Consider the following 23,577-nt stretch of genomic DNA (forward strand, 5'->3'; position numbering starts at 1 on the left):
GGACTTCAGTGCTGAGGAATAAAATTAGAGCCAGTAGCAAAGGTCGTCAAAACTGATCTTCAAATTAGAGATTACGTTTCTTGTGTGTGCTTTTGTTTGAGTGTGTGTGTGTGTTCGTATGGGTGATGGTCTTAGTTTTCAGCCACTCGTGCACTTGGGGGCGCTGGAGGGCCCACAGGGACGGGAGGAATCCCTTCAGGCTGTGCAGGTACTGGTCCAGGGTCTAGAGAGAGAGAGAAAACCAGATGTTAAACTTTTTCTGTTCAAGGTGAGTCTGTGGTGACATGCTGACAAACCGTAGATTGTTCATTAAAAAAAGGTATTTTTTTTATTTCTCCAAGTTAAGCTAGTTCCCTGGTGTCCTAATGTCTGTGACATGCTTTGGTCAAAATACCTTTAGGATGAAGCACCACAGCAGTTCAATCATTCTGCCAAAACAGCCCTGTTCAGAACGCTCTCTTTTGAGTGCCTGTCTCTTTACATGCAAATGAGACAGGAAACTACGTCAGCTTCACTGAGGCTAACGGCAGCTAACAGCAGTTAGCATTTGGAAAAGCCACCATTTGCCCTCGCCTGCACTCTTGCATTTTTTTTTAGGGGCAAAGCGGAGCTCCGCGAGACAACAATTCCAGGAATGTCTCATTGTGACGTAGCAATGAGTGCGGAAGTCAACATCGCATCTCCTGTACTTAGAGTGAGGCGTGAGTCTCATCTTTTTTCACACTTTGTCTACTCATAGGGCCTCCATCGTCCCAAATATAAGTATGAAAATTATTTAAAAAATAGATTTTGCATACGTCTTAGGGCTCGGCGATATGGCCTCAAATCAATATCACGATATATTGAGCAGCTCACCTCGATAACGATAAATGAACGATAAGTTTGAAGGCACTAGATGACTTCATCGCCTAATTTGCATAATTGACCATTTGACCGATATAAGCATGTGCACCGTATATATCAGTAGATATCAGTACCGACACATAGCAGACATAATATGTATATGCGTATATATCTATATGTTTATACAGGGTTTCCCCCAGTGTATAATAAGCCTGGCAGGCCGCCACCCCGCCAGGCTTAGCGTTGCTCGTTTATTTATTTAAAATAGATTTTTTTTATACATCATAGCTTTTTCTATACCGGGGAAGAGTGGCGCATGCTCCCCCATGTAATCAGCGCAGCACACTCTTGTCCAGGGTCATTATTACAGTTACATCGTTCTTGTCAATAAAGATGTTATATTTAGGGATGCACCGATAATTTGGCGGTCGAAACACAGCGAGTACACGGTGGAACATCACCTCCCGTTTGGAAACGCTGGAAAGTCTCTGCGCAAAAGCGAAACTTGGCTGCGTGCGGCACAGATTATGAACTCCCCGCGACATTCACTTCACACCAGAGAACATTCTCTCTCTTTGAGCAGTTCATTTAAGAGATCAGCTCATCTGATGCATCCGTTATTCAACTTAATTGCAGCGTAAAAGTGTCTTCTTTCACAAAGATTAAGACCACGGAGTGAAAACGATGAAAAGTGCGCTCTGCTCTTAAGAGTCTGTCACCATGTTTTACTCAGATCACCTGCAACAGATCATCATGACTGTACTCCATCCTCCTCATAAAGATCATTATTTTTATGTGGGGATAAAACACGTAGAGAAATGATCCAGTCTGCTTTAGATATGAAATGAGCAGAAGCGAAGGGGAGCAATGAATGGCGCAGGAGAGGGAGAAGAGAACAGCGCAGGGGCGGTGCGCAGAAAAAAGGGCCGTTTATCTGCACCAGATGAGGCAGATGAGGGGGCATTACCACTTTTATATTTATGTTGCTTTATTTTACTTTTAAATGTAACCATTGCATGGCTTGTTTTAAGAATCACTGGCCGATTACTTAATTAATATTTAACCTCAGTGAAATTTTTTTTTATATTATTTATTTAATTTCAAGAGTGTTTTTTTATAAGACTCTATAGGTGGTGTTTAAGTATTGTTAATAAATGTCTTACAATAACACATAATAGTCATAATTTAAACTTTTTTTTTTTACAAAAACGCCGTGGGCCGCCGGTGGGTCCGAGATGTACCACGGGGCTTAGCAGGTTTTCTGGAGGAAACCCTGTTATATGTATGCATATATATTCAATTCGTATCATGATTTTTGACCCACGATTCGATACATTCCACAATGTCTTTTAAATTTAAAGAACATTTTATTTAAACAACATTTAATTATATAGCAACTAAATAACAATTTTTGGAACACTGTGAACAGATTTGAACATAAATAAATTAATAACCAAAGATTTCTCTCTTTTCTGTAACAAAATAATACTGTTGAAAAATACAAAGTAAATGATCAATCAGACTGGGATTTGTCCCCAAAGCATGCTGGGAAGTGTCGTTCTTCATTAGAAGCAGTTTTGTTCCAGTGAAAATAACTTGTTTTGATAAACAGAAAAGGTAAGACAACATTTCCGCTTGTATTTCTTGAAAGTCAGTTGTGGCTCTTATTTTGGGGCTGGATCCGTGAATCTTGTTCGTAGAGTGATAAAAATCTGGGAATTATCCGCTGTTTACATAATCACGCTGACGCTCCGGTGCCGCTTTTCAATGAGTTATTTTGTGTGAGTGAGTGAAGAAACATTTACACCGTGCTCTGTAAGCCAGATGTCAGAGACTCACTGCCTGAGCCCTTGATCAAGCATTTGTGTTTTTTCTCCCTCGACTTGTTCGCCTGGTATGTTATAGCACATTGTATTGTGTGAAAGTGTAAAAACCTGCGGCCATGAACGCATCATTTAAAAACCAGGAAGCGTTGTTGTAAATCAGACTGTGGCAGCAAGTACAACAAGCACCCGCTGTGGGGTGGACGTACGTGTACATTTACGGCTCACATATTAAAAAATGTTTGGGTTTAAATCGGGCTCGGGCTCATAATTACAGTCAATGTGTCGGGCTGGGCTCGGGTAGGGTGGGGCTTGATTTTTTGGGCCCGATCTAAGCTCTAGCGGGGATCCCGGCAGCACTCGCTGCTTGTTCGGAGGGATAAGTGCTTTCACGTGATGCCGATAGCCTGCCTACATACACACACAGCCAAAAACAACTTTTCTTTTCTTTCTTTTTTTAAAAATTATCTAATGTATCGACATCAAAATTTACAATAACTTACGTCATTTTGCCCATGTCGATACATTTTCGACATCACCCAGCCCTAATATATCTCCTTTAAAAAGGTGAAGCCCAGGAAGTAGGATAGAAGTATTGGCCACCATTGGCAAATTGGCCACCAGGGGGACATTTTCCTGAGGAGTTTCAATCACTAGTTTCAAGTCTATTTCAGTTTTGCAAATTCCCATTTATATATCAAAATACTCCCAATGAGGGAAACAGATGTCACCATCTGTAAAAAGTTTGTTTAGCACAAGAAAGATATTTTGATACGTCTCTATTTATAACCTGAGTCAGTAGAATGGGCCATGAAATGACAATACCATAATAAAAAGGCAAAACATGCCAATTTCAAGAGTCAAAGCAGTATTTGAATTTCCAGAAAAAGAGTTCCCTTTGGCCCTTTGGAGGTGTAAACAGTGGATTCTGCGTTTGGGCAAATTAAAACGGTCACCAAACATGACTCACAGACTAATTATGCGATGTACACAAACAGACACACAACTCAAACATGATGTGGCAGGAGGAGATTTGTACTCACACATGCCGTTTGGAGCTCCAGGGTGGCGTGGGGGCATCATGGGTGGCATGCCACCGGGAGGGGGGCCTGCAGAGGGGGGACCAGACAGCATACGTCCAGGAATCGGCTGGCCTGGTCCCATCGGTCCTACAGTTCACGGAGGAGAGAAGGAACAAATAATGTCAAATACAGACAGAAATAAAGAGAAATAATAGCAGTGATTCTCAGAGTGTGGGCCTAACTGCAGCTGGACAATCTCAAGGAAAAATTTAGTTAAACTTCTTTAATAAACTTAAAGCCAGACCAGAATATACTAATTTTTTGCTACCAATTCACATCAATTAACTACTTTAAATGGTGACTCAGTCCAACAAAAATGAATTTTAACAATCAAATTTTGACGGCACTAGAGAGAGGAAATATGTAAGAAAATATCTTTGTGTGTTTATCACAGTCCTGATTTAAGAACATTTTAAACTGGGCTAAATATAGCCGCCATAAAGAAACCATCAACGCCAACACACGTACGCACACAAAATGTCATCTAGTCAGCAGCCTGGAAAATAATCCTCATCTCTTTGCTTTGTCACCGTCTTCTTCTCACCAAACACCCCTGTGCTCTTCCCCTCACCTGTCTGTCCTGCGTGGTGGGGGGCCATGGGGTGGTGACCCATCGGGGGGTAGCTGGGATGCATGGCAGCCCCGGGTGGCGGCCCTCCGTGGTGGGGTGGAGGTGCTCCATGATGTGGTGGTGGTCCTCCGTGGTGGGGTGAGGGTCCTCCAGGATGCAAGCCTGCTTGTGGGGGTCCGGAGTGTGGTCCAGATCCAGGGGCGTGTCCCTGTCCCTGTCCTTGGGCCTGGGCTGCTGCAGCGGCGGCGGCAGCAGCAGCGGCCGCCTGCTGCTCCATCTGCTGCCTCGCCTTCATCTCCGCGTATTTGAGCTGCTCCATGTGGAAAGCCTGACGCTCGGTGAGCAGCTGCTGCCGCTGAAGCTCCAGCTGATGGAGAGAGAGAAAGCAGAGGAGGAGGATTAAATGAAGATATTTGTCATCATCAACAACTTTTAATACGATATTACCACCGATGCAGACAGACTTCATAGTTCATGCTGCCGATGCATGGCATGCAATAAAGTGCTCTCTCTGGTGCAAGAAATGTGCACCGTAAGTGGTTCTCCCTGCAGCTATGGCTTTAACTAATAAATATTCAACACAGTTTGCATTTAATTGGGTCGCACTGTATAACAAGTAAAGCTGAAACAATTACTTGTAAGTAATTAATTAATCGTCAACTATTTTGATAATCGATTTGAAGCTTTTTTGATGATTAAAACGAGATTTCTGATTGTTTTAGCTTCTTAAATGTGAATCTTTTCTCAGTTTCTTTGCTCCACATTAAGAAATCATTAAAACTGAATCATTATGGTTTGTGGACAAAACAAGACATTCAAGAAAAGGGATGCACTTTTTTTCACTTCCGATCCCATCTCTGAAATCTCGGCCAAAATGTCTGGTGAAATTGATTACGAAAATAATCGTTAGTTGCAGCTCTAATAAAAATTTTTTTTCAATAAAATAAATCCTATCTTCCTATGTTCTTCCTGTTGATACCGCTGTACAGATTCAGTGGTGTATAATTAAGCACACTCTGCCAGCAGTTCACAGTGTCTGGTATCAAGTTAATGGCAAATGGTTGAGGTCAGGTCTGTTGAATTTTGGCCATAAAGAAAAATCAGAAAACTTATCTGCTAAATAACTAGGGGAGGGTACTTGAGGTAAAAAGGGGAAACATAACTTGACATCTTTCACGACCGTGCTCTTGAAGAGAGCGATAGCTCAGCAGCTTTAAACACTTTGTCTATTTGGCTGTTCTGTGTGGATCTTTGTTTTGTTTTTAGAAGCTTGGGTGTTTTACAGCCCATGGCAGCGGCAGCAGCAGCAGCAGAGGACAGGTTTTGGTTTCTCTCCAGTCTCCCCACAGCTTATGTAAACCAGGGTCCTTTTCATGCACTATTTACAGCTGTGAAACTGGGCTATGCTCCCGATGCATCCACCGCAGAGAAACATAGTTTTACACTCTCACTGGCGTCTCCAGGGATTGTCCACGGGCAGGACACACACACACATGCACAGTCGCACAAACTCATAAAAGGTAATTTGCCTTGTACAGCCAGGTAACCGTTTCTCTGGCATCCAACTGCTTTGCTGTGGAAAATGTTTTATTTGCAATTCTGTTACCTCACAAAGAAGTAACTCTGTCTCCCCTTCAGACTTTGTGGAGGATTTGGATAAAGTGGGAAGCGACAAATAGAATAAATGACTAACACAATCACTGTGACTATTTACTGCCCATTTCCCCTTTCAACCACCTTTTTGGGACAACAATAAAGCTGACATAAAGACAGACACTTCAGATAGAGCTGATGTTTACACATCAAGCACTTTCCATGTTAACGTATGTGTAAGTTGTTTGTTTTGGTTCAGTGTGAGTGGCATGACAGCCAGAGTGGATGTAAGTCAAGTAAAAGGTAAACCAACAGCCTTATACTTGCATCAGCACAAACTCTTTTAATAATTCATTAAATCGGTTTGTGTTTTTCAGATTTCCCGGTTTCTTCTCAACATGAATATTTCCGGTTTTCTTTGCTCCACAAACATCAATCAACATTTTCCCAACATTTTAAAAATGGACGAATCAATTACTAAGGAAAATAGATGATCTATTATGAAAGTCCTAGTTTCATACAATAAATAACAAACCTCAGCTGTCTTTGTTGAAAGACTTCACCTGATCTGTATTGTGTATATCAAGACTGTACTAAACCCCATCTCTTAATAGTCTTAAAGTGTGGCATAGTGTAATACCATTATAGTGAGTATGTGCAGGTTGTACACATGTTTTGTTTGTCTTTATTTAAATTCACACTTTAGTAGGGGATGTGCCGAGCTTATGATAGCAGACCACCTGAATTATTAATAACCTCAGCTTAGAGCCCACACCTAGGAGTGTTTAAGGCCATGTTAAAAAATACTAATGACACGTCATCTTTGCTTTTTGTATGGCAGGAGCCATAGCTGGTGACTAACACTGACAATGGGCAACAACACGACGTCTTTCTTTTTTACTCACAGCCTCTTTTTCTCGGTCCATGATGGTTTCCAGCTCCTCGAAGTGCCTCAGTTTGATCTCCAGCTTCTTCATCTGGGTCTCCACCAGCAGAGCCACCAGGGACTTGATCTTCCTCTCCTCTACTGCTGCCAAGTGCTGAAAACAGACAACACAGAGACACAGCGTCAAATACAATCAGGAATTACATCAAAAAGAAAAGTAATTAAGGTCACTTGATTTATATTTCTATTGCTTTGCTCTTTTCTGCATTTATGAACGGATATTGAAGTACAGTTAAGACCTTTTGCAAAAGAACAAGCTTAGAACTTCAGTCAGCTCTCCTGCAGTCTCACCTTGGCCTTGGTGGCAGCAGATGCCAGCGCAGCTGCGGCTGCTGTCGCGATATTTCCCTCTCCGATGTCATGCTCCAGCTTCTTCCTCTTCTCCTCTCCTTCGTCTGTAGCTGCCTTGTCCTCCTTGTCCTTCTCTTGCTCCGAGGTCGATGTCTCCATAGCCTCCTCCTTGTCTTTGTCTGACAGAGACACATAACAAACAACGAGTCAGTTTTTCTGAAGAGCAGACAAGTACAAAAATGTCCTCCTGTAGATAGATGGTTTATTTAGCCGGTAGAAAAAGAAATGTACACACTCCACAGTCACAACTTCTTTGTTAAAGTTTGTAGGGACAAAAAAAATAAAAAAAGAACATATTTGGTTTATGGACAGTTTAAGTTGATATAAACAACTTCATGACATCATCTTGACTTCAGGAAACTTTATCATTGCTTTCTGAAAAAAAATAAACAGTTTAAATGTCCTTATATTTTAAGGAAAAGCTTTTTTTCACTCTATACATTGTTAATGTGGTAAACGACTATTCTAGCTGAAAACGTCTGGTTTTTAATATGTACATAGGTGTATAGAGGTCCATTTCCACAGCTGAAAACTGTTTTGCTGGTTCTTTGACGAAAAGCAAAATCATTATTTCTAAACTTTTCAATGTCTTGACTATATTTTCTATTCATTTTGCAACTCTTTTGATGAATAAATGTGTGACATTTAATGAAAAACACACACAAAAAAAATCGCATAAGCAACCCCAAACTTTTGAACGGTAGTGCAGCGGTCTCTGCGTTACCTGCTGGTGACGTCTTGGCCTCCCCTCCTTCCTCTGGCTCCTCCTCGCGCTCCGACATCTCAGTTCCCTCCTTCTTCACCTTGTCTGTGGCTTCCGTCTTGTCGTTCTTTTCTGCAGACTCGCTGGGCTTCTCTGCCTCCTCCTTCAACTCCGCCTGAAGCATTAAAACACAGGTGAACAATGAGGGAAAATATAATAAGAAGAAGCACAAGACAAACCCGAGATCTTTGTTTACATACAGTGTATGATTGGGTATTATATAATGTGTAAAACATAACGTTTCTGTGGTTTGGTTTAGAGGAAAAACTCATGGGGAGAGGGTCGCAGCTTAGTAAATGGAAAAACAGTTTCTGCCATGACACTTTGTTTGTTTTGAGGTCAATCACTGATTTGGGCCAGAGTGTGTGTGTGTGTGACCCTGGTTAATGGACGCTAATGAGGAAACAATCAACCAGTGAGCTCTCTGCAGCAGAGCGGGGACAAAGTGAATGTTTTAAAGACCATTAAATTCACCCGCTGGGCATTTCCAAACAACGAGGCAACAAACAAACGTGGATAAGTGGGAGACGGGGTTTAAATTAAGCCTTAAAAAACGGTAGAATGACAGTGAACACACTAGAACGTTTGTGTTTATTTGTTCATGAAAATTATTGATGGGCATGTTAGCGGCGTCAACGATAACGTATGACGCGTTTCCATGACGACGGACTGGAAAAAGACGTGTGGCGTCAAGTTTACGTGCCGCGGCACCAGAGTCCAGGCGCCGCTTACCAGTTAGCTATGTTAGCTCCTTTAGTGCGTCTACAGTCGCACTGGAGCAGTCTGTTTATTAAAGGAAAAGAGCAGCGCTAGAAATAACCAGCGCACCTGTGTACTACGTATGTGTGCCTCTGTTTTTAAAGTTTAGCGTTACTTTAGAGACGCAGGGAGTCAGGCACGCAGTCAGTCATCATGGAAGTGCGCCATGCGTTAACGTTGACGCCCAGCACTAATGAAAATGTGTACCGATATCATTGCAATCTTCAGTGAATGAATTCAGTGAGCTTATTTTGTTTTGTGTAATGTTTGCTAAAAATGGCGGCTGTTTGGGGAACTTCTTTTTTCCAAATGAAGTAAACATTTGTAAGTATGTGGGATTTATTGGAAATTACAAAAATTAGTTGTGTCTTTTTTTTCCCTTCGCAGCAGCTCACAATAATACACTTTATTTCCAAATGAAAACAAAACATTAATTTACCACTTGTTGAGGGACACATGGATGAGAAGGTCTTACCTTATCCGCTTGTTGGGAGTCTGTGTCAGTTTCTATCTTTTCTGGTTCTGTTGTTTCTGCAAAAGACAGCGAGATATGAAGAATAAGCATCGTCAGTCAGAATCAGTTATATTTTAATACCGGGGGGGGGGGGGGGGTTAGGTTTTGTTATGAGCTAAGAATAACAATGTAGGGAATAAAAGAGAAGAACAATTATATATACAAGAGAAATATTTACATCTGTGTCATATTCTCTTAAACACTAAATAAAACATTAAATATACATATAGGGCTACAATTTTATGGTTTCTTAATGCCATATCAGCCATAAAAAATGTGGAAAACAACACAATCGACATTTTTTTGGATCAAATCAAATATTCTACAGATTCATTGATTATGAAAACCAATGATAGTGAAATGCCTGAAGTGTAATAAATTACTGGTATATTGTGTGCCTGTATTGCAAAACCAAGCGATGAGCTTGTAGTCGACTGTAATGACCCAGTTTTTGGCCTCCCCTCCTGCTTCCCCCCATCATCTGTCACTGTTGCTTTAATCCACTGGTTACCATGGCAGAATGTGCACACACACAAACACTATCTGTAACATTACTGTATTACTGATCACACATGGTGGAGACACTCTCCACTCCACCCTTGGCCTGGACACACACACACATGAATATAATCTGAAATCAAAGATCCTCTTCCTGCAAAGTCTCACTGGCTGTACTGCTACAATATGCTGCCCTCTACTGGCTGCAGACGTAACAACGCAGACAATGACCACACCTCCAGATACCAACAACTATGCTTTTTTAAACATCTTAACATATACCCAGTGACTTAAGCTCCTGTCTCTGATTCAACACCTCACTCACCAGTCTTTTCGGGCTCATCAGGGGCAGTGCCGGCAATGCCACTGCTCTCCAGGCCAAAGGAGGGGTCGACCTTCCCTGTGCTCCTGGCTGCCTCCTGCACCTTCTTCACGTGAGCCTCCACCAGCTCGGCCGGAACCTCCTCACGCACACGGGAAAACTCCTCTGCGGATGGAGATGGGCATTAAAACACATTTTATTCACGGCTGCAACAACAAATCAATAAAATTGATCAAAATCGATTACTAAAGCGTTGGCAGCGGATTTAGTCATTGATTTGTTGAGTCTCACAATTATTGTCACCCGTAGGCGCGGAACTGTTAACAAATACAGACCATGGATGTGGACGTGTGTGTGTCTGTCTGTGTGTTACCCCCCCCCCCCTTTTATTTTGAAAACGCTACAAGTTTACTTGCATATTACAAACAAATACTGTGGACAGATTGGCAATTGTATTTTTTGGTCATTTTGTGCAATTATGGAGCCTTTTCATTTTTGTAGATATGTACATATATAAATGTATATCATACTTTGTAGGTTTTTTGTGTTATTCCAGTTATCAGGGATGTTGGGGCAATAGCCTGTTGTTTTTACACTTCACTCTGCACTGTGAATTTGAAGTAATGTTCAGTTTTAGGATAAAGATACGGCAATTACAAATGTTTTTTTTTTAACCGATTAACCGATGATTAAAATAATTGTTAGTTGCAGCCCTGATTTATATTTTATTATTAAAAATCAATCAAAAAGCAAATAAACTTGAAAATGTTAGCAGGCAGAATCATCTTTACCCAATATAGTTTATAATTTTAAGATAAGAGCATCTAATGGTTTTCAGTTCAGTGATTTATCTCAAATTTATTGTGTCAATATGTTAAAAAGTGCAACTACTAATTGAACTGAAGGCCTATTCAATACTTCAAGTTCACCAATTTAAATATAAGAACAATCATATTTACAAATTCCAAAGATCTGAAAACAATTTCGGTAATAAAACTTGCTGTTAACCACTTCTTCCCTGACCCTCTTTTTGGAGTCCCTGCTCGAAAATGACATGCCCAAACTAAATAGAGTAAATCTCTGCAGTTACAAGCTCTATGTGGATTATCTTGGTATCAATATAAAGATAACACTTGTGAGATAAGTTTCACTGTAGATGCCACTGTGTACATGGAAGTAATAGCCATGTACAAGAGTAAATGTCCATGGAACACAGCATAACTGAAGATTTTTTTCTCTCGCCTAAAAAATATTGCATTTTAAAGCAAATATCACCTTTAAAATATGCAGTAGGCATTCAAAAACACATGGAGTATGTAACATGTGGACATGAGCCGTGCAAAGTCTGATGCTGTTGAAATGAAGCAGAGTGAAATTACAGAGGTTTTAGTAAAGCGATGTCTAGGCGTTCTCTCTGTTTGCAGTTTGACACCTTCTGTGGCATTTGACATTTCTTGGGTACCAAATTATTGAAAACCCACTTAATTTTATATACATGCCACTACAGATCTAAAAAGAACTTGTTTTGGGAAAAAAAAGAAAAAGTATGATAACTCGCGACTCTGTAGCATCTTCAGTTACGCAGCGCCATAGCTCTGGCTGACCTTGGTCAATTAGGGTGATTGACAGCTCGTTTTAAACCTCTAAACCGGTAGAAACAGACCACAGGCTCCTAATGCACGAGAATCACTTCATTAGCGAGTCAAAAGGACACAAATGCATATTACTCATTTGTGCGGACATTCGCCTTTCTCTACTCAGAACGATCTAATGTCGCTCTGTAATGATCAATCAAACCGGGATTTGTTCCCAAAGCATGCTGGAAAGTGTAGTTCATTAGAAGTGGTTTGGTTCCGGTGGAAATAACTTGCTTTGATAAACAGCAAAGGTAAGAGAACATTTCTGCTTGTATTTCTTAAAAGCCAGTTGTTTTGCTCTTATTTTGGGTCTGGATCCGTGAATCTTGGTCGTAGAGTGATAAAAATGGTACCGATGGAATCTATGGGTTCTCCGCTGTCCAGCCGACACGTGTTTTTTTTGTTTACATAATCACGCTGACGCTCCGGTGCCGCTTTTCAATGTGATTGCTGTAACAGGTTTTTTTTGCTTTTCGCTAGTTTGATCCATCGGTGTTTTAACTGTGTTTCGTGAACATAAGAATGGTTTAAATGAACTTTTAGCTGAGTTTCTGACCTTTCTGTGGGTATGCAGCATGTCTGTGTTTGTTTAAGTTAGATATGGTTTTATGATGCTTATATTGCTGCGTCTGACGCTGCCCCTGGTCCCGGGGGCAACCGTGAAAAAGAGGTTAAGATCCTAGCTGATTTTTTTTTTTTTTTTAGAACTCATCTCTAAAAGATCTGTGAAGACGTTAAATTGACCAATTTCTCACCTAAGGCTGCTCTGGCAGCAGCAGATGCCACTCTGGGGTCAACCACAGAGGCCAAGAAGGCTACTGTGCTCATGACAGGGTTTCCAGACTGGCTGAAAGGTATGGGCTGGTAGGCCAGCGGGCCCAGGGTGGCCTCGCTGTTCTCCAGGTACGGATCCTCAATGGGCAGCCGCAGGAAGTGCAGAATACACTCGTCCTGGGTGCGTGAACCGACGTGCTCCGACACTTTGTTCCAGTCATCTTTGAACATCTCCAGAGCCTGGAGAAGATGAGAGGGATTAGTATACACGGCTTACAATCAGAAAAGAAACAGTACGCAGGAAGGAACTGTTATTTAATGTCTGGCGGCCGATTTGACTTCCTTTCCCTTTTGTGCGACTCACCTCGAGCAGCAGCAGAGTCTCCTGTTCAGTCCAGTCCCTGGTGGAGTTGACACTTTTACCCTGTAGAAAACAAAAAGATTACATAAAGATAGGTAATAAGACATCTGTGGTTAAAGGAGACTTAGTATACCCTATTTCTCCAAGTTAAGCTAGTTCCCTAGTGTCCTAATGAACATGTCTGTGATATGCTTTGGTCAAAATACCTTAAGGACGAAGCACCATAGCAGTTCAAAACAGCCCTGTTCAGAACGCTTGCTTTTGAGTGCTTGTCTCTTTAAATGCAAATGAGACACAGGAAACTACGTCAGCGTCACTGAGGCTCACGGCAGCTAACAGCAGTTAGCATTTGGAAAAGCCATCATTTGCCAACTCTAGCCGGCACATTGCTGTCATATATAAAATGTAAATCATCTGGAAGTTTGTGTAGAACTCTGTGCTGCCAAGAATAGAACACTTCACCGACTTCCGCTCTCCTGGATTTTAGGGACAAAGTGGAGCTCCGTGAGACAACAACTCAAGGAATGTCTCATTGTGACATAACAATGAGTGCGGAAGTCAACATCTCACATCGTACTTAGACTGAGGCGAGTCATTTTTTGTCACACTTTGCCGACTCATAGGGCCTCCAGAGTCCCAAATGTAAGTATTAAAATGATGAAAAAGTTGATTTTGCGTCATACGTCTTCAATACTTTTTTTTGCACTGGCCTCCGATGCAAATAAAACATTTCAGTTCATTTTTAGGATATTTTACAACTACAAAAAATGCAGTTTGAATCATATTAAAAAATAGAACCTTGGGGATTTTCTTGTAAAGGTCAGAGCGAAGTCCAAAGTTCTGCAAGTCGATGGCTTTGTCTTTGCTTTTGTCTGCAAAGTTGGGCATCTGCTGTGGAGGAGGAATCTAGAGGGAAGAAACACAGCACATGAAACATTTGTGTTTATATGCTACTGTTTGTATGTTTAGACATGCGCATGTGTGTGTATATCTATATATCCATTTTTTCACTGTGTTTCTAAAACAAGTTGAGCTAATGAATCCACAATCCATGAATCCCTTACTGGTGGGGGTCTGTGGTTCAAGGGCACGAGGCCAGACGGTGTGTCAGCCAGCACAGTAAAGTGGGGTGTTGGTGGGGGACCCATGGGCAGCGGGCGACTCTCAGAGTCCACCTGGTAATTTACCAACCCCCACTGCTCCAAGAAGGCATGAACCCTGGAGAAATAAAGCAAGACATTTTCCTCTAATTTCCATGCCTTTTGTGATTTTATTTCAAAGTTTTAATCCAGACGCTAACGAGACTCGACTCGCCTCATGATGGCGCACACATCCCCGGTCAAGTTTCTGCGGCAGGAGGTGGAGGTGAGATACTCCTGAGGGTTCAGCCGGTACGTGTCGATCATGAAGTTACGGTAGGCCAAGTATCTGTTTAGGTGTGAGGAGAAAACATTAAACATGTAATTCAGGTCTGTAGTACACAAAAATATAATAAGTGAATAATAGGTTGAGGATTGGGTGTATGGAAGCTCACATCTCTGGGGTTTTGGACTTGTTCTTTCCATTGAAGAACTCGGGCATGGCTCTTCTCTCAATCTCGTGGATGCTGGTGAGAAAAGACGGAAGAATTAAATACTGTCAGATCTAGAGGGATATTCATAATGACGATGTTCTTGAATGACTCATTTCGTTCCACAAACTAAAATGATTCAGTTTGAATGATTTCTTTGTTATGGGGAGCAAAGAAACGAAGACAATATTCACATTTAAGAAGCTAAAACAATCAGAAATCTGGTTTTAATCATGAAAAAGCTCCAAATCGATAATCAAAATAGTTGACAATTAATTTAATAATCGGTAAATAATTGTTTCAGCTCTTTTTCCAAGACATATTTGACTTTTAATAGGGACAGCGACACAAGATGGAGATAATCACAGGATATAACACCAAAAGTCTCCTTTAGAGAGGGAGAATCAGTTAATTGATTATTAATAATTAATTAATCGGTTTGAAGCTTTTTTCATGATTAAAACCACATTTCTGATTGTTTTAACTTCTTAAATGTGAATATGTTCTTTGTTTCTTTGCTTCACATAACAAAGAAATCAATAAAAGTGAATCTTTGGTCAAGAATATCGTAATTTCCAGGTTTGACAAACACACTGATGGACAAAAATTCAGACATTTTATGGACTAAACGATTCGTCGAGAAAATAATCGACAGATTAATTGATTACGGAAATAATCGATAGTTGCAGCTCTAGAATGAAAGAATGAGGAGGAGAGACTGAAAAGACGAGAATGCAGTTGGCTGAGGAACTCTGTACTGCGTTTGAGAGCTTTGAACCGCGATGAAGGACGAGAAGAGAAGAACTGTGATAAAAGAACTTCAAACTGTGACAGGCAGATTTATATCTCTGCTGGAACTTCTTAGAAGACAACGACGACAAAGCAAAGTCTTCTTCTTTAATCTCTTGGTTCTGCAGCCACAACCATAGCACATGGTATGAGGTATTTGAGGCCTTATGCCATTCTGTCATAGGAAAAAGAAAACATCTGCACAGCATCCACAGATCTTACCAGTTGTAGTCGAACCAAGAAGAGTAGCTTGGGATGATGATGTGATGAGTCTGTTCTGTAACATTGTCCTCGCTCGTGTCCATCAGTCTGTTGATCTCAGCTTTGCCCTGGTCGTCGTCGTCCTACGTAAAGACAAACACAGCGTGACTACAAATGCTCTGCTTAGAAAGTTATCAATTATCTTTGACCATGGAAATAAGTGTGGGGACACTTTGACAATACTTTTTCAAAGCATACTTTTCTAGAGCTGAAACAATTGATTATTAATCGATTACTAAATTAATCATCGTTTTGAAGCTTTTTTTCATAATTAAAACAAGATTTCAGATTGTTTTAGCTTCTTAAATGTGAATATTTTCTCTGTTTCTTTGATCCACATAACCACCATCATCATCATAACCACAATCATTAAAACTGAATTATTTTGGTTTGTGGCCAGAAACAAGACATTCAAAAACATCGTCATTTCCAGGTTTGACAAACACTGATCAACGTTTTTTAACATTTTATGGAGCGAACGATTCATCGAGAAAATAATCAACAGATTAATCGATTACGAAAATAATCGTTGGTTAGAAGGAAGAATCCAGAAGAGGGCAGCAACGCAACACAGTGGACACGAGCTGCTGTTAAACATCACCTCCAACTAACTAGCACACCAACCAACACTTTTAACCAATTAAACAATATCTTTGCATAATCACTATAGCACTCTTACTCTGACCCACGTTGTACACCACTCGGGATTATAATTCCTGAATTCATGAACAGTAAGCAATTTTTCTTTTTCATGAATTAATCAGTTAAAATGTCTGTTTATATCTCACTTAGTGTACTGCAACTGTCCAAAAGACAGTCATTGTCATAAAATCTTTGAATAAACACAATTGTATACCAAAGAATTTAGCAAATAAATACTCTCATCTTACCTTTCCACCAGAGAGCACAGAGTCATCCTCCATGTCATCTACAAGAATTAACATGAAAACAGATGGTTTAAAACAAATCTAATTATTACGTTTTAAACAACAAACAAAACTACTAATTTCTATTACATACCCAGGTCGGCCACATTCCCTCCTTTTACTGGAGTGTTTTCAATGTCTTTCTTTGAACCTGCTATGTTGAAGAAAAAAAAAAAGAGAATATAGAGTTTAAATCGGCTGTGAAAATGAAGGCAATAACAAACATGCTAAAAAATAAATAAATATAGAGAGGGAGGTTTTTGCAAAAGTTGGACATCAGAGAAAACATCCTTGGGCAGTTTACTACTTTTGAGACTGGAATAGTATGTGTGTGTGTGTCACTTTTTTGTTCCAGGTGCACAAGAAAACAGACAAACAAACAAACCCAACAAATGACCTGTTAAGAATTTTCAGCAAAACATTTTCGAGAACTAATAAATACCAGCACAAGACAAATGGCACAAAAAAACTTTCAAACATATTTTCAAGATTTACTGAACATGTTTATTCATATTTCCCACTTGCTAATCGACACTGCAATAGTTCTTGAAAACGGTCAGCCTTGACATGGTTATTCAGAGTGATTATACGGTGAATATAAAGTCCCACACAAAACATACCGTTTTTGGGCATGCTTCCCTCCTCCATGCTGGCACCGGCTGATGAGTCGTCCATGTCCTTGGTTATGTCCTCCTCCGTGTCCTCCTCTTCTCCTCTGTGGCCCCGTCGCTTCCAGTGTGACCCGGGGTTCCTGGCGACAAAAGGCAGATGCGTCAATAGTCGGTAGAACGCTGGCCAAACAAGATAACAACTTTACCCTGATTGACTTTAGTCACCTTAAACCTGACTTCTGATGATTCTAGGGAACTACTAATTAATTTATGACAGTGAATGCGTGGATTGACAGGAAACCAAATAAAAAATAAAACAAAACAAAACAATAAAAAGAAGTGTTAAATCAATGTCCTCCCTTACCCCTTCTTTCCTCCCTTCTTGCGAGACTCGACAGGAGTACTGGGCGGCGAGGGGGAGCGTCTCCTCTTCTTGCCGGCTGAGTTGGCTTTGCGCTCCTTGCGATCGGGTGTACGGGAAGACTGATCAGTCAAACCCCATGCAGCGCACGGGAGCGAGGGATGGAGGATGAGAGAAAGAGCCGCAGAATGAGAGGATGGAACGTTTGCACACACAAGGAGGGGAAGCATAGGGAGAGCGGCGGCAGGGAGGGGGGATGCAGTGGTGGTGGAGGAGACAATCAGGGTTCCTATATACTGTCCTGTCTGGGTTTGTGAATGGTGTGCTTCTAGTAGTATTTGCTTAAAATTTATATTTTGGTTGTAAACCCACTTTTTGAGGCAACAAAAATAATAATATTTTACTAGTTTTGAAGAAAGTTGGGCAAATGACACACAGTAAGTAAAGGTAAACTGAATAGTCACTAGGGGGCTAACTCCGCTTAAAACTCCGTCAATGGCGAAAATTATGATTTATAATGTCGGTTAATATTTTCCTGCGGAATAAATTGACTTAAATGCTAATTTCAGCTCTTCTTGAATACAACGTGATGTTCACTTTGTAAATGATGTTCTCATTTAGAGAAATATAACAAAATGAGTGGACACCTGTGTGATTGACAGCTGGAAATTACCAAAAGCAACCTGGTTGCTGGACATAGTGAGATTTGGAGTGTTGAGATTTGGAGGGGCATTGCCACAACCAGTTGCCACAATACGCAAAATAGTTCAAAAATAGGGGAGGGGGAAAAAAATCATCCACATTTCTGAATCGATTCATAAACTTCAAAAATCTTTTTTTTTTTTTTTAAGTTTCTATTTAGAAAAACCACACGTTATTATTATTATGCACGTTATTTTTGAATGAGTAAATGTTAACTTTTGTCTTATGTTTGTCTTTGTGTGATTAAATCATTGGAATCAGTTTATTTAAAAATCAAATTATCTGCATTGTTTTGATGCCATAATTTGTCTTAACACACTAAGCATTGTATACATTTTTGAATCGAAAAATCGACCCTAAGAATCGAATAGTGAGACACCCAAAGTTTCACAAACCCAGTTTAAAGTATAAAATGACACACATCCTTGGACTTTAGTTGAAAAATAATTTCCCAGACATGGACAGAAACCCTGAGATAAATTGGACCGAGACAAAAGAGAGGAAAGGTTTGGAAAAGGATGAGCAACAAACAAACAGAGAGACGAGACGCAGGACAACGACAACGCACATTCCACAAGGACAAAGCAAAATCTAACAAAACACAAACGTGCAGCAAAAACATGGAAGCAATTTGAAGAAATTTCCACCAACAACTTTCAATATCGCTCTAAATCCATGAGCTGCAAATAGTTGAGTTGGTATCAGACCCGTGCTGCAGATCCTAAAAAAAATTGTTGGGTGGAAATTTCATTAATAAGCGAAAACACTTACCTCCTCCTCTTTGGGGAAGATCCTCTGACGGAAGTTGACGAGTTTCTTGTTCTCATCCACCTCGTAGTCTTCCTCATTCATCCACTCATTGAAGGCGTCTGTGTCTAAAACCCACTTGGCATGGACCTGAGTGGAAGAAGTAAGCACACAGGATCAGTGAAGCCTCCAGGAATCTAATCATCTATTTACACCGGTCATCTGGAATGACGAAGGAAGAATCACAGGGGATTTCATTCAGTGCTGCTTGATTAAAAACCTGATAATTAGAGGATTCATGGCAAAAACAATAGGATATCAGAAATTGATAGTGCTCGCAAATGTTTGCTTAAAGGAGACACTGCAGTAGCCATGTGGATCCCTTTGTCTCAAATTAAAGCCAACATACTGAAGTGAAATATACATATATGAAGAAATACAATTTTAAAACCATCATTCAGCACTGATTGTACTTGTTGTTACTCACCTTCCAGGGTCTGTCGTTGCTGGGTGGATCCTCAATGTCACCGTCCACCTCACTGGCTGAGACCCAGGTATCATAGCTGACGGAACAAAAAACAGTTATAACTCTGATAACAATGTCATATCATAACCACACTGTCGTGAATACCATTAACCTGAGAGGGGTTTGTTATTAGGTAGAAAATCTGATTTTCAGAGTCAAGATTATACCATATTTTGATCAATAACAGGAACCGTGAATTCAATAATGGCTGATAAAATAGTTTTCTAGAATACACTACTTAATGATAAAGTTAGATCTCAAGTTGTGAGAATAGAAAATGGCGCTAGCTGCGTCTTCCTTCCATTTACCTCACAATCCTAACTTTTCTAATATAACCTTTAATGGTGTCTGAAGGAAATGGACAGGATGTTTTTTTTAAAAGCATTTTGTAGAGGTACGATATTGGACTTTGGAATTGATATGTTTGTAATGTTTGTAACGAGCCGATAATATCGCCAATCCTAGTATATACAGACTTCTTGATGTTACAACCTTTAGGCAACTAATGTATATGTATATATATGTGAATACACAATGCTCACCTGTCTGGGTAAAGACCCCAGTGCACCAGCACCTGCTTGTCTTTCCTCATTACAGGACGAAGCCACTCCTCTGCAACACACAAACCAATGCTGTCAGCTCTTGAAAGGTGTTATATAAATAAATATATTATTATTATTAGTGAAGCCTTACCCTCTTCTTGTGGGGATGGTGACGGGTAAATGTGGTGGGTGGCTTTTGATTTATCATCAGTCATGGAGCCCTGAGGGAAAAGAAGGTGAACGATAATTAACAGCTGAACAAAGATTCTGCAGAGAGTAGAAAACGAAGTAAGGAAGAAAGTAGTCGGAGCTTACCTGGTGCCTTTTGATGATGTCTTTGAGTTTACTGGCCTGTTTCTGCTCGATGTCCGGTGACAGGAAGACGGTGGGTCGAGTCAGGCAGTTATTCTAGAAGAATTTATCCACAAAATTTGGTTAAAACCGATTCAAAATATTAAATTGGGGATTTAGCGATTTTAAAGCTGCAGCACAAATGACCACAACCTTGTATTTGCAATACACAACAATCAAACGCTGTCACACCAGTTTGAATAACGTCTGCACAAAGCAACATTCAAGGTCAACATGTGCAGAGGCGTGTATGGCTTTTACCTGGACCAAATTCTTCTCAACATTTAAGAACATTTCCACATTCCTGTCCATCCTGGAAGGATTCTGCAGGTCAAATCTCCGCCTGCGAATGGTGGACACAAAATAGAAAACATTGTTGTGTTGCACCCTTCTAAAATGTACTTTATCAATATTATTATATTAATATATATTACTTTATGTAATATGATAACTCCAAATACATTAGGAGACGATGCTCAAATTGTTGCATTCTTTTTTATTCCCACTAAAAACTATCCAGAACAACAAAGCCACTATTCATATAAAAAAAATTTTAATCCTCAAAAATAAGGAAACGCATATTTGTAAGAGTACACATTTTCATATAGAATGGAGCCACATGGTTGAAAAAAAGTGTATTGGGGTTGAAAATTGGGGGCCAACAACCACTGCATTTGTGGAGGAAAGGTCAACTCACCATCCCTGCTCGCTCTTAAATTTGTAGACCGACCCCAAGATGTGACAGAGAGCACCTCCTGCCTTGAAATCATGGAAACACTTGGCCTGAAAATAGAAGGGGAACAAGACATTTCTGAATTTAGGGTATATGAACACCAAATGAGTGGCATGGTGTTGAAAGAAATATGTGTGTGTGTGTTGTGCTTACAGGTAGTTTGGTAAGAGCAGGATTGTTGACCCTGCGTCCAAACGCATCCTCCTGGAATTGAAGCAACTGGACGACCAGGCCCGCCAAGCTTTTACTGGAGGGGGAGTCGTTCTGGACATACTGGGATCAGAAAAGCATGTGTTAACTCACACTAGTCACACGGCAACTAATTAAACTACAAATAACAGTTATTCACATTTTCAAATACTTTCCTTCTATTTATCTGATAAACCACAGTTTAGGAATAAAATAAAGACAAAACATAAAAATCACCCAAGTGGTTCACAAAAACTGGAATTCTACTACATGTAACATGTATCTAATGTATTTAATGATTACAAATGATACAACGTAACCAGTTACAGAAAAACAATAATGTTCTGTCTCTCCAAATCTACAATATTTTTGTCTGCAAAGCAATTGTATACAGTATTCTCAATAAAAATATCTATAAACTAAACTTTAAATACAAGGCAACGTTTATAACATTTCTGACCAAAAGGTGTGATTTAGAATAATTGCTGATAAACAATAATAATAATAATTGTCCAACACCGACTATTAAAATAGCAAATAGATCTACCTCTACATGTATCCCCAAAACAGTCAAAGTCAAATCAAGTGTGTTTCCTTTTGCATCCATGGACAGGTTATGAGATTAAGGCCAATAATCCCAAAACAAACCGAGGCTTCACATCTATACAATACTGAAAGTCACTGAACGAGTATCGAAAAAAAATCAACAACATCAATTATGATCCATAAACCATGAATCGGCACATGCACTGAGATCAGAACATGACACAGCAACAACAATCATCATGACAGCTCTGCTTTGTGGACTTATTTCAATACTATAGCAGAAGCGTACTCTGTTTACTTTTGCTACTGCAGAGAAAGACACACTAGTATTATGTACAGCTTTTGACATGAACAAATTAGAGCCTTAACCCGCTAAAGAACTACATCCACAATCCTTTGTGTTGGTTTATTAAATTATTGTACTGTATTGTATTGTTTCTACAGTATAACCTTCTCAGATGTTGTCAGTGAGCTTGAAGGGAAACATGAGGTCAACACTCTTTGTTTGGCTAAACTTCAATGGGCGAGTGCAGCCTGTTGGCACAGAGGTGGGTTACAGTATTTACAAAACTCAACAACGTGTACTCTTTAGTCCCATTTAAAAATACATATCAATGTATGAATAGTATCTTTTAACTCGAGTCTCATTTTGAGCGGGAATAACTAACATGGTCTTATCTCCCTAGCTAACATGTAAAACGACTGCATGGTGTCCCGTGATTAGCATTAAGACTAGCTTCTTGCCTTAAAACTGGACTTTAAGGGTGCTGATAAAGTGAAGTTGTGAAATGAAACTAAAAAATACGAGCTGAACCGCTCATTTCGCTTTGTGAGCATTTGAGCGTGTTATATTAGTGGCATTGCGAGACGGCCGGCTAGCTGGCTAACAGCTTGGCTCCAAAAAATGTATATACATGTATATATAACCTGCCTCCATTACGCTGTGAATTTTGGAAACTATCGAGCAGTTTGAGGCAAATGTCTCCAAACGAACAACCACAAGCATTTAACTTAATATGATTTCGTGTAGTCGCAGCTGGCAGGAATAACACGGCTCTATTGTGCCAGCAGGACTCGGGCCTTCATAGGAATCAATGGAGGACCGCAGCTAGCTTAGCTTAGCTTAGTTTACTACCTTCTTGTAGTGCTTTCCGATCCACATTCGCACCGTCTCCAGTTGGGATATCGTCTCTGAACTTTCCCAGAATTTCGTGGACGGGCCGCCGTCCTTTTTGCGTCCCACCGCTGCTCCTCCGCCACCGACCGGGCCGCCGGCCGGTCCACCGGATCCCGTCCCGCCTGCAGTGGTCGCCGCCGTCGCCATTGTGTGTTTTGTTCGCTGCGTTTTCTTTCTCCACCTCGGCGGTGTCGCTCACTCGCCGTGCAACTTTTCCGAATGACATTGCGCAGCCGCAAAGGCAGCGATACTTTGAAGTCTCGCGAGACTCGGCACCAAATGCATTAGGGGAAATGTGTTTTTTTGTTTGTTTTTTAAATGGCTTGTTTGCGTAACCGTGACCATATCCCTCCTTTTTATTCATACAGATTCTATTTAAATTTTAAGATATTGTTTTTAATTCAGCTGTATTTTTTTTTAACTGGGGTTGATTTTAAAACATGCTTTTGAAATCAATTTTGACTGTCTTTAAAAACTTAAATCAAAACACACTTGATTTGACTGTTATGAGGATACATGTAGAGGTCGATCTATTTGCTATTTTAATAGTTGCAAGATTGTTATTATTTATCAGCAATCATTCAAAATCACAAATCTTCATTGTCAGAAATGTGATAAATGTCTTATGTTTTTTTTAAAATTGAGAATACTGTATTTAATTGCTTTGTAAACAAAAAATGTGGTGTCCGTTTATGATTTTAGATCACAG

At 40.2% G+C, this 23,577-nt stretch overlaps 1 protein-coding gene across 1 annotated transcript; it reads right to left on the reverse strand.

Annotated features, from left to right (window-relative positions):
• Positions 1–131: 131 nt before the first annotated feature.
• LOC310931137 (SWI/SNF complex subunit SMARCC1-like) lies at positions 132–23,015 on the reverse strand (the record flags this gene model as incomplete). Its single annotated transcript, XM_083894247.1, has 28 exons — positions 132–223; positions 3,710–3,835; positions 4,320–4,686; positions 6,818–6,952; positions 7,150–7,328; positions 7,934–8,087; positions 9,207–9,262; positions 10,069–10,230; positions 12,458–12,716; positions 12,841–12,900; positions 13,636–13,743; positions 13,902–14,055; positions 14,152–14,265; positions 14,372–14,443; positions 15,419–15,540; positions 16,348–16,385; positions 16,478–16,537; positions 17,004–17,134; positions 17,359–17,477; positions 18,829–18,954; positions 19,292–19,367; positions 19,873–19,942; positions 20,024–20,093; positions 20,188–20,280; positions 20,485–20,566; positions 20,921–21,006; positions 21,110–21,229; positions 22,827–23,015. 28 exons carry the CDS (start codon positions 23,013–23,015, stop codon positions 132–134), a joined length of 3,420 nt encoding a protein of 1,139 aa, XP_083750373.1.
• Positions 23,016–23,577: the final 562 nt, after the last annotated feature.

Source organism: Microchirus variegatus (genome assembly GCF_963457635.1).
Source record: "Microchirus variegatus genome assembly, chromosome: 1".
Taxonomy (NCBI): domain Eukaryota; kingdom Metazoa; phylum Chordata; class Actinopteri; order Pleuronectiformes; family Soleidae; genus Microchirus; species Microchirus variegatus.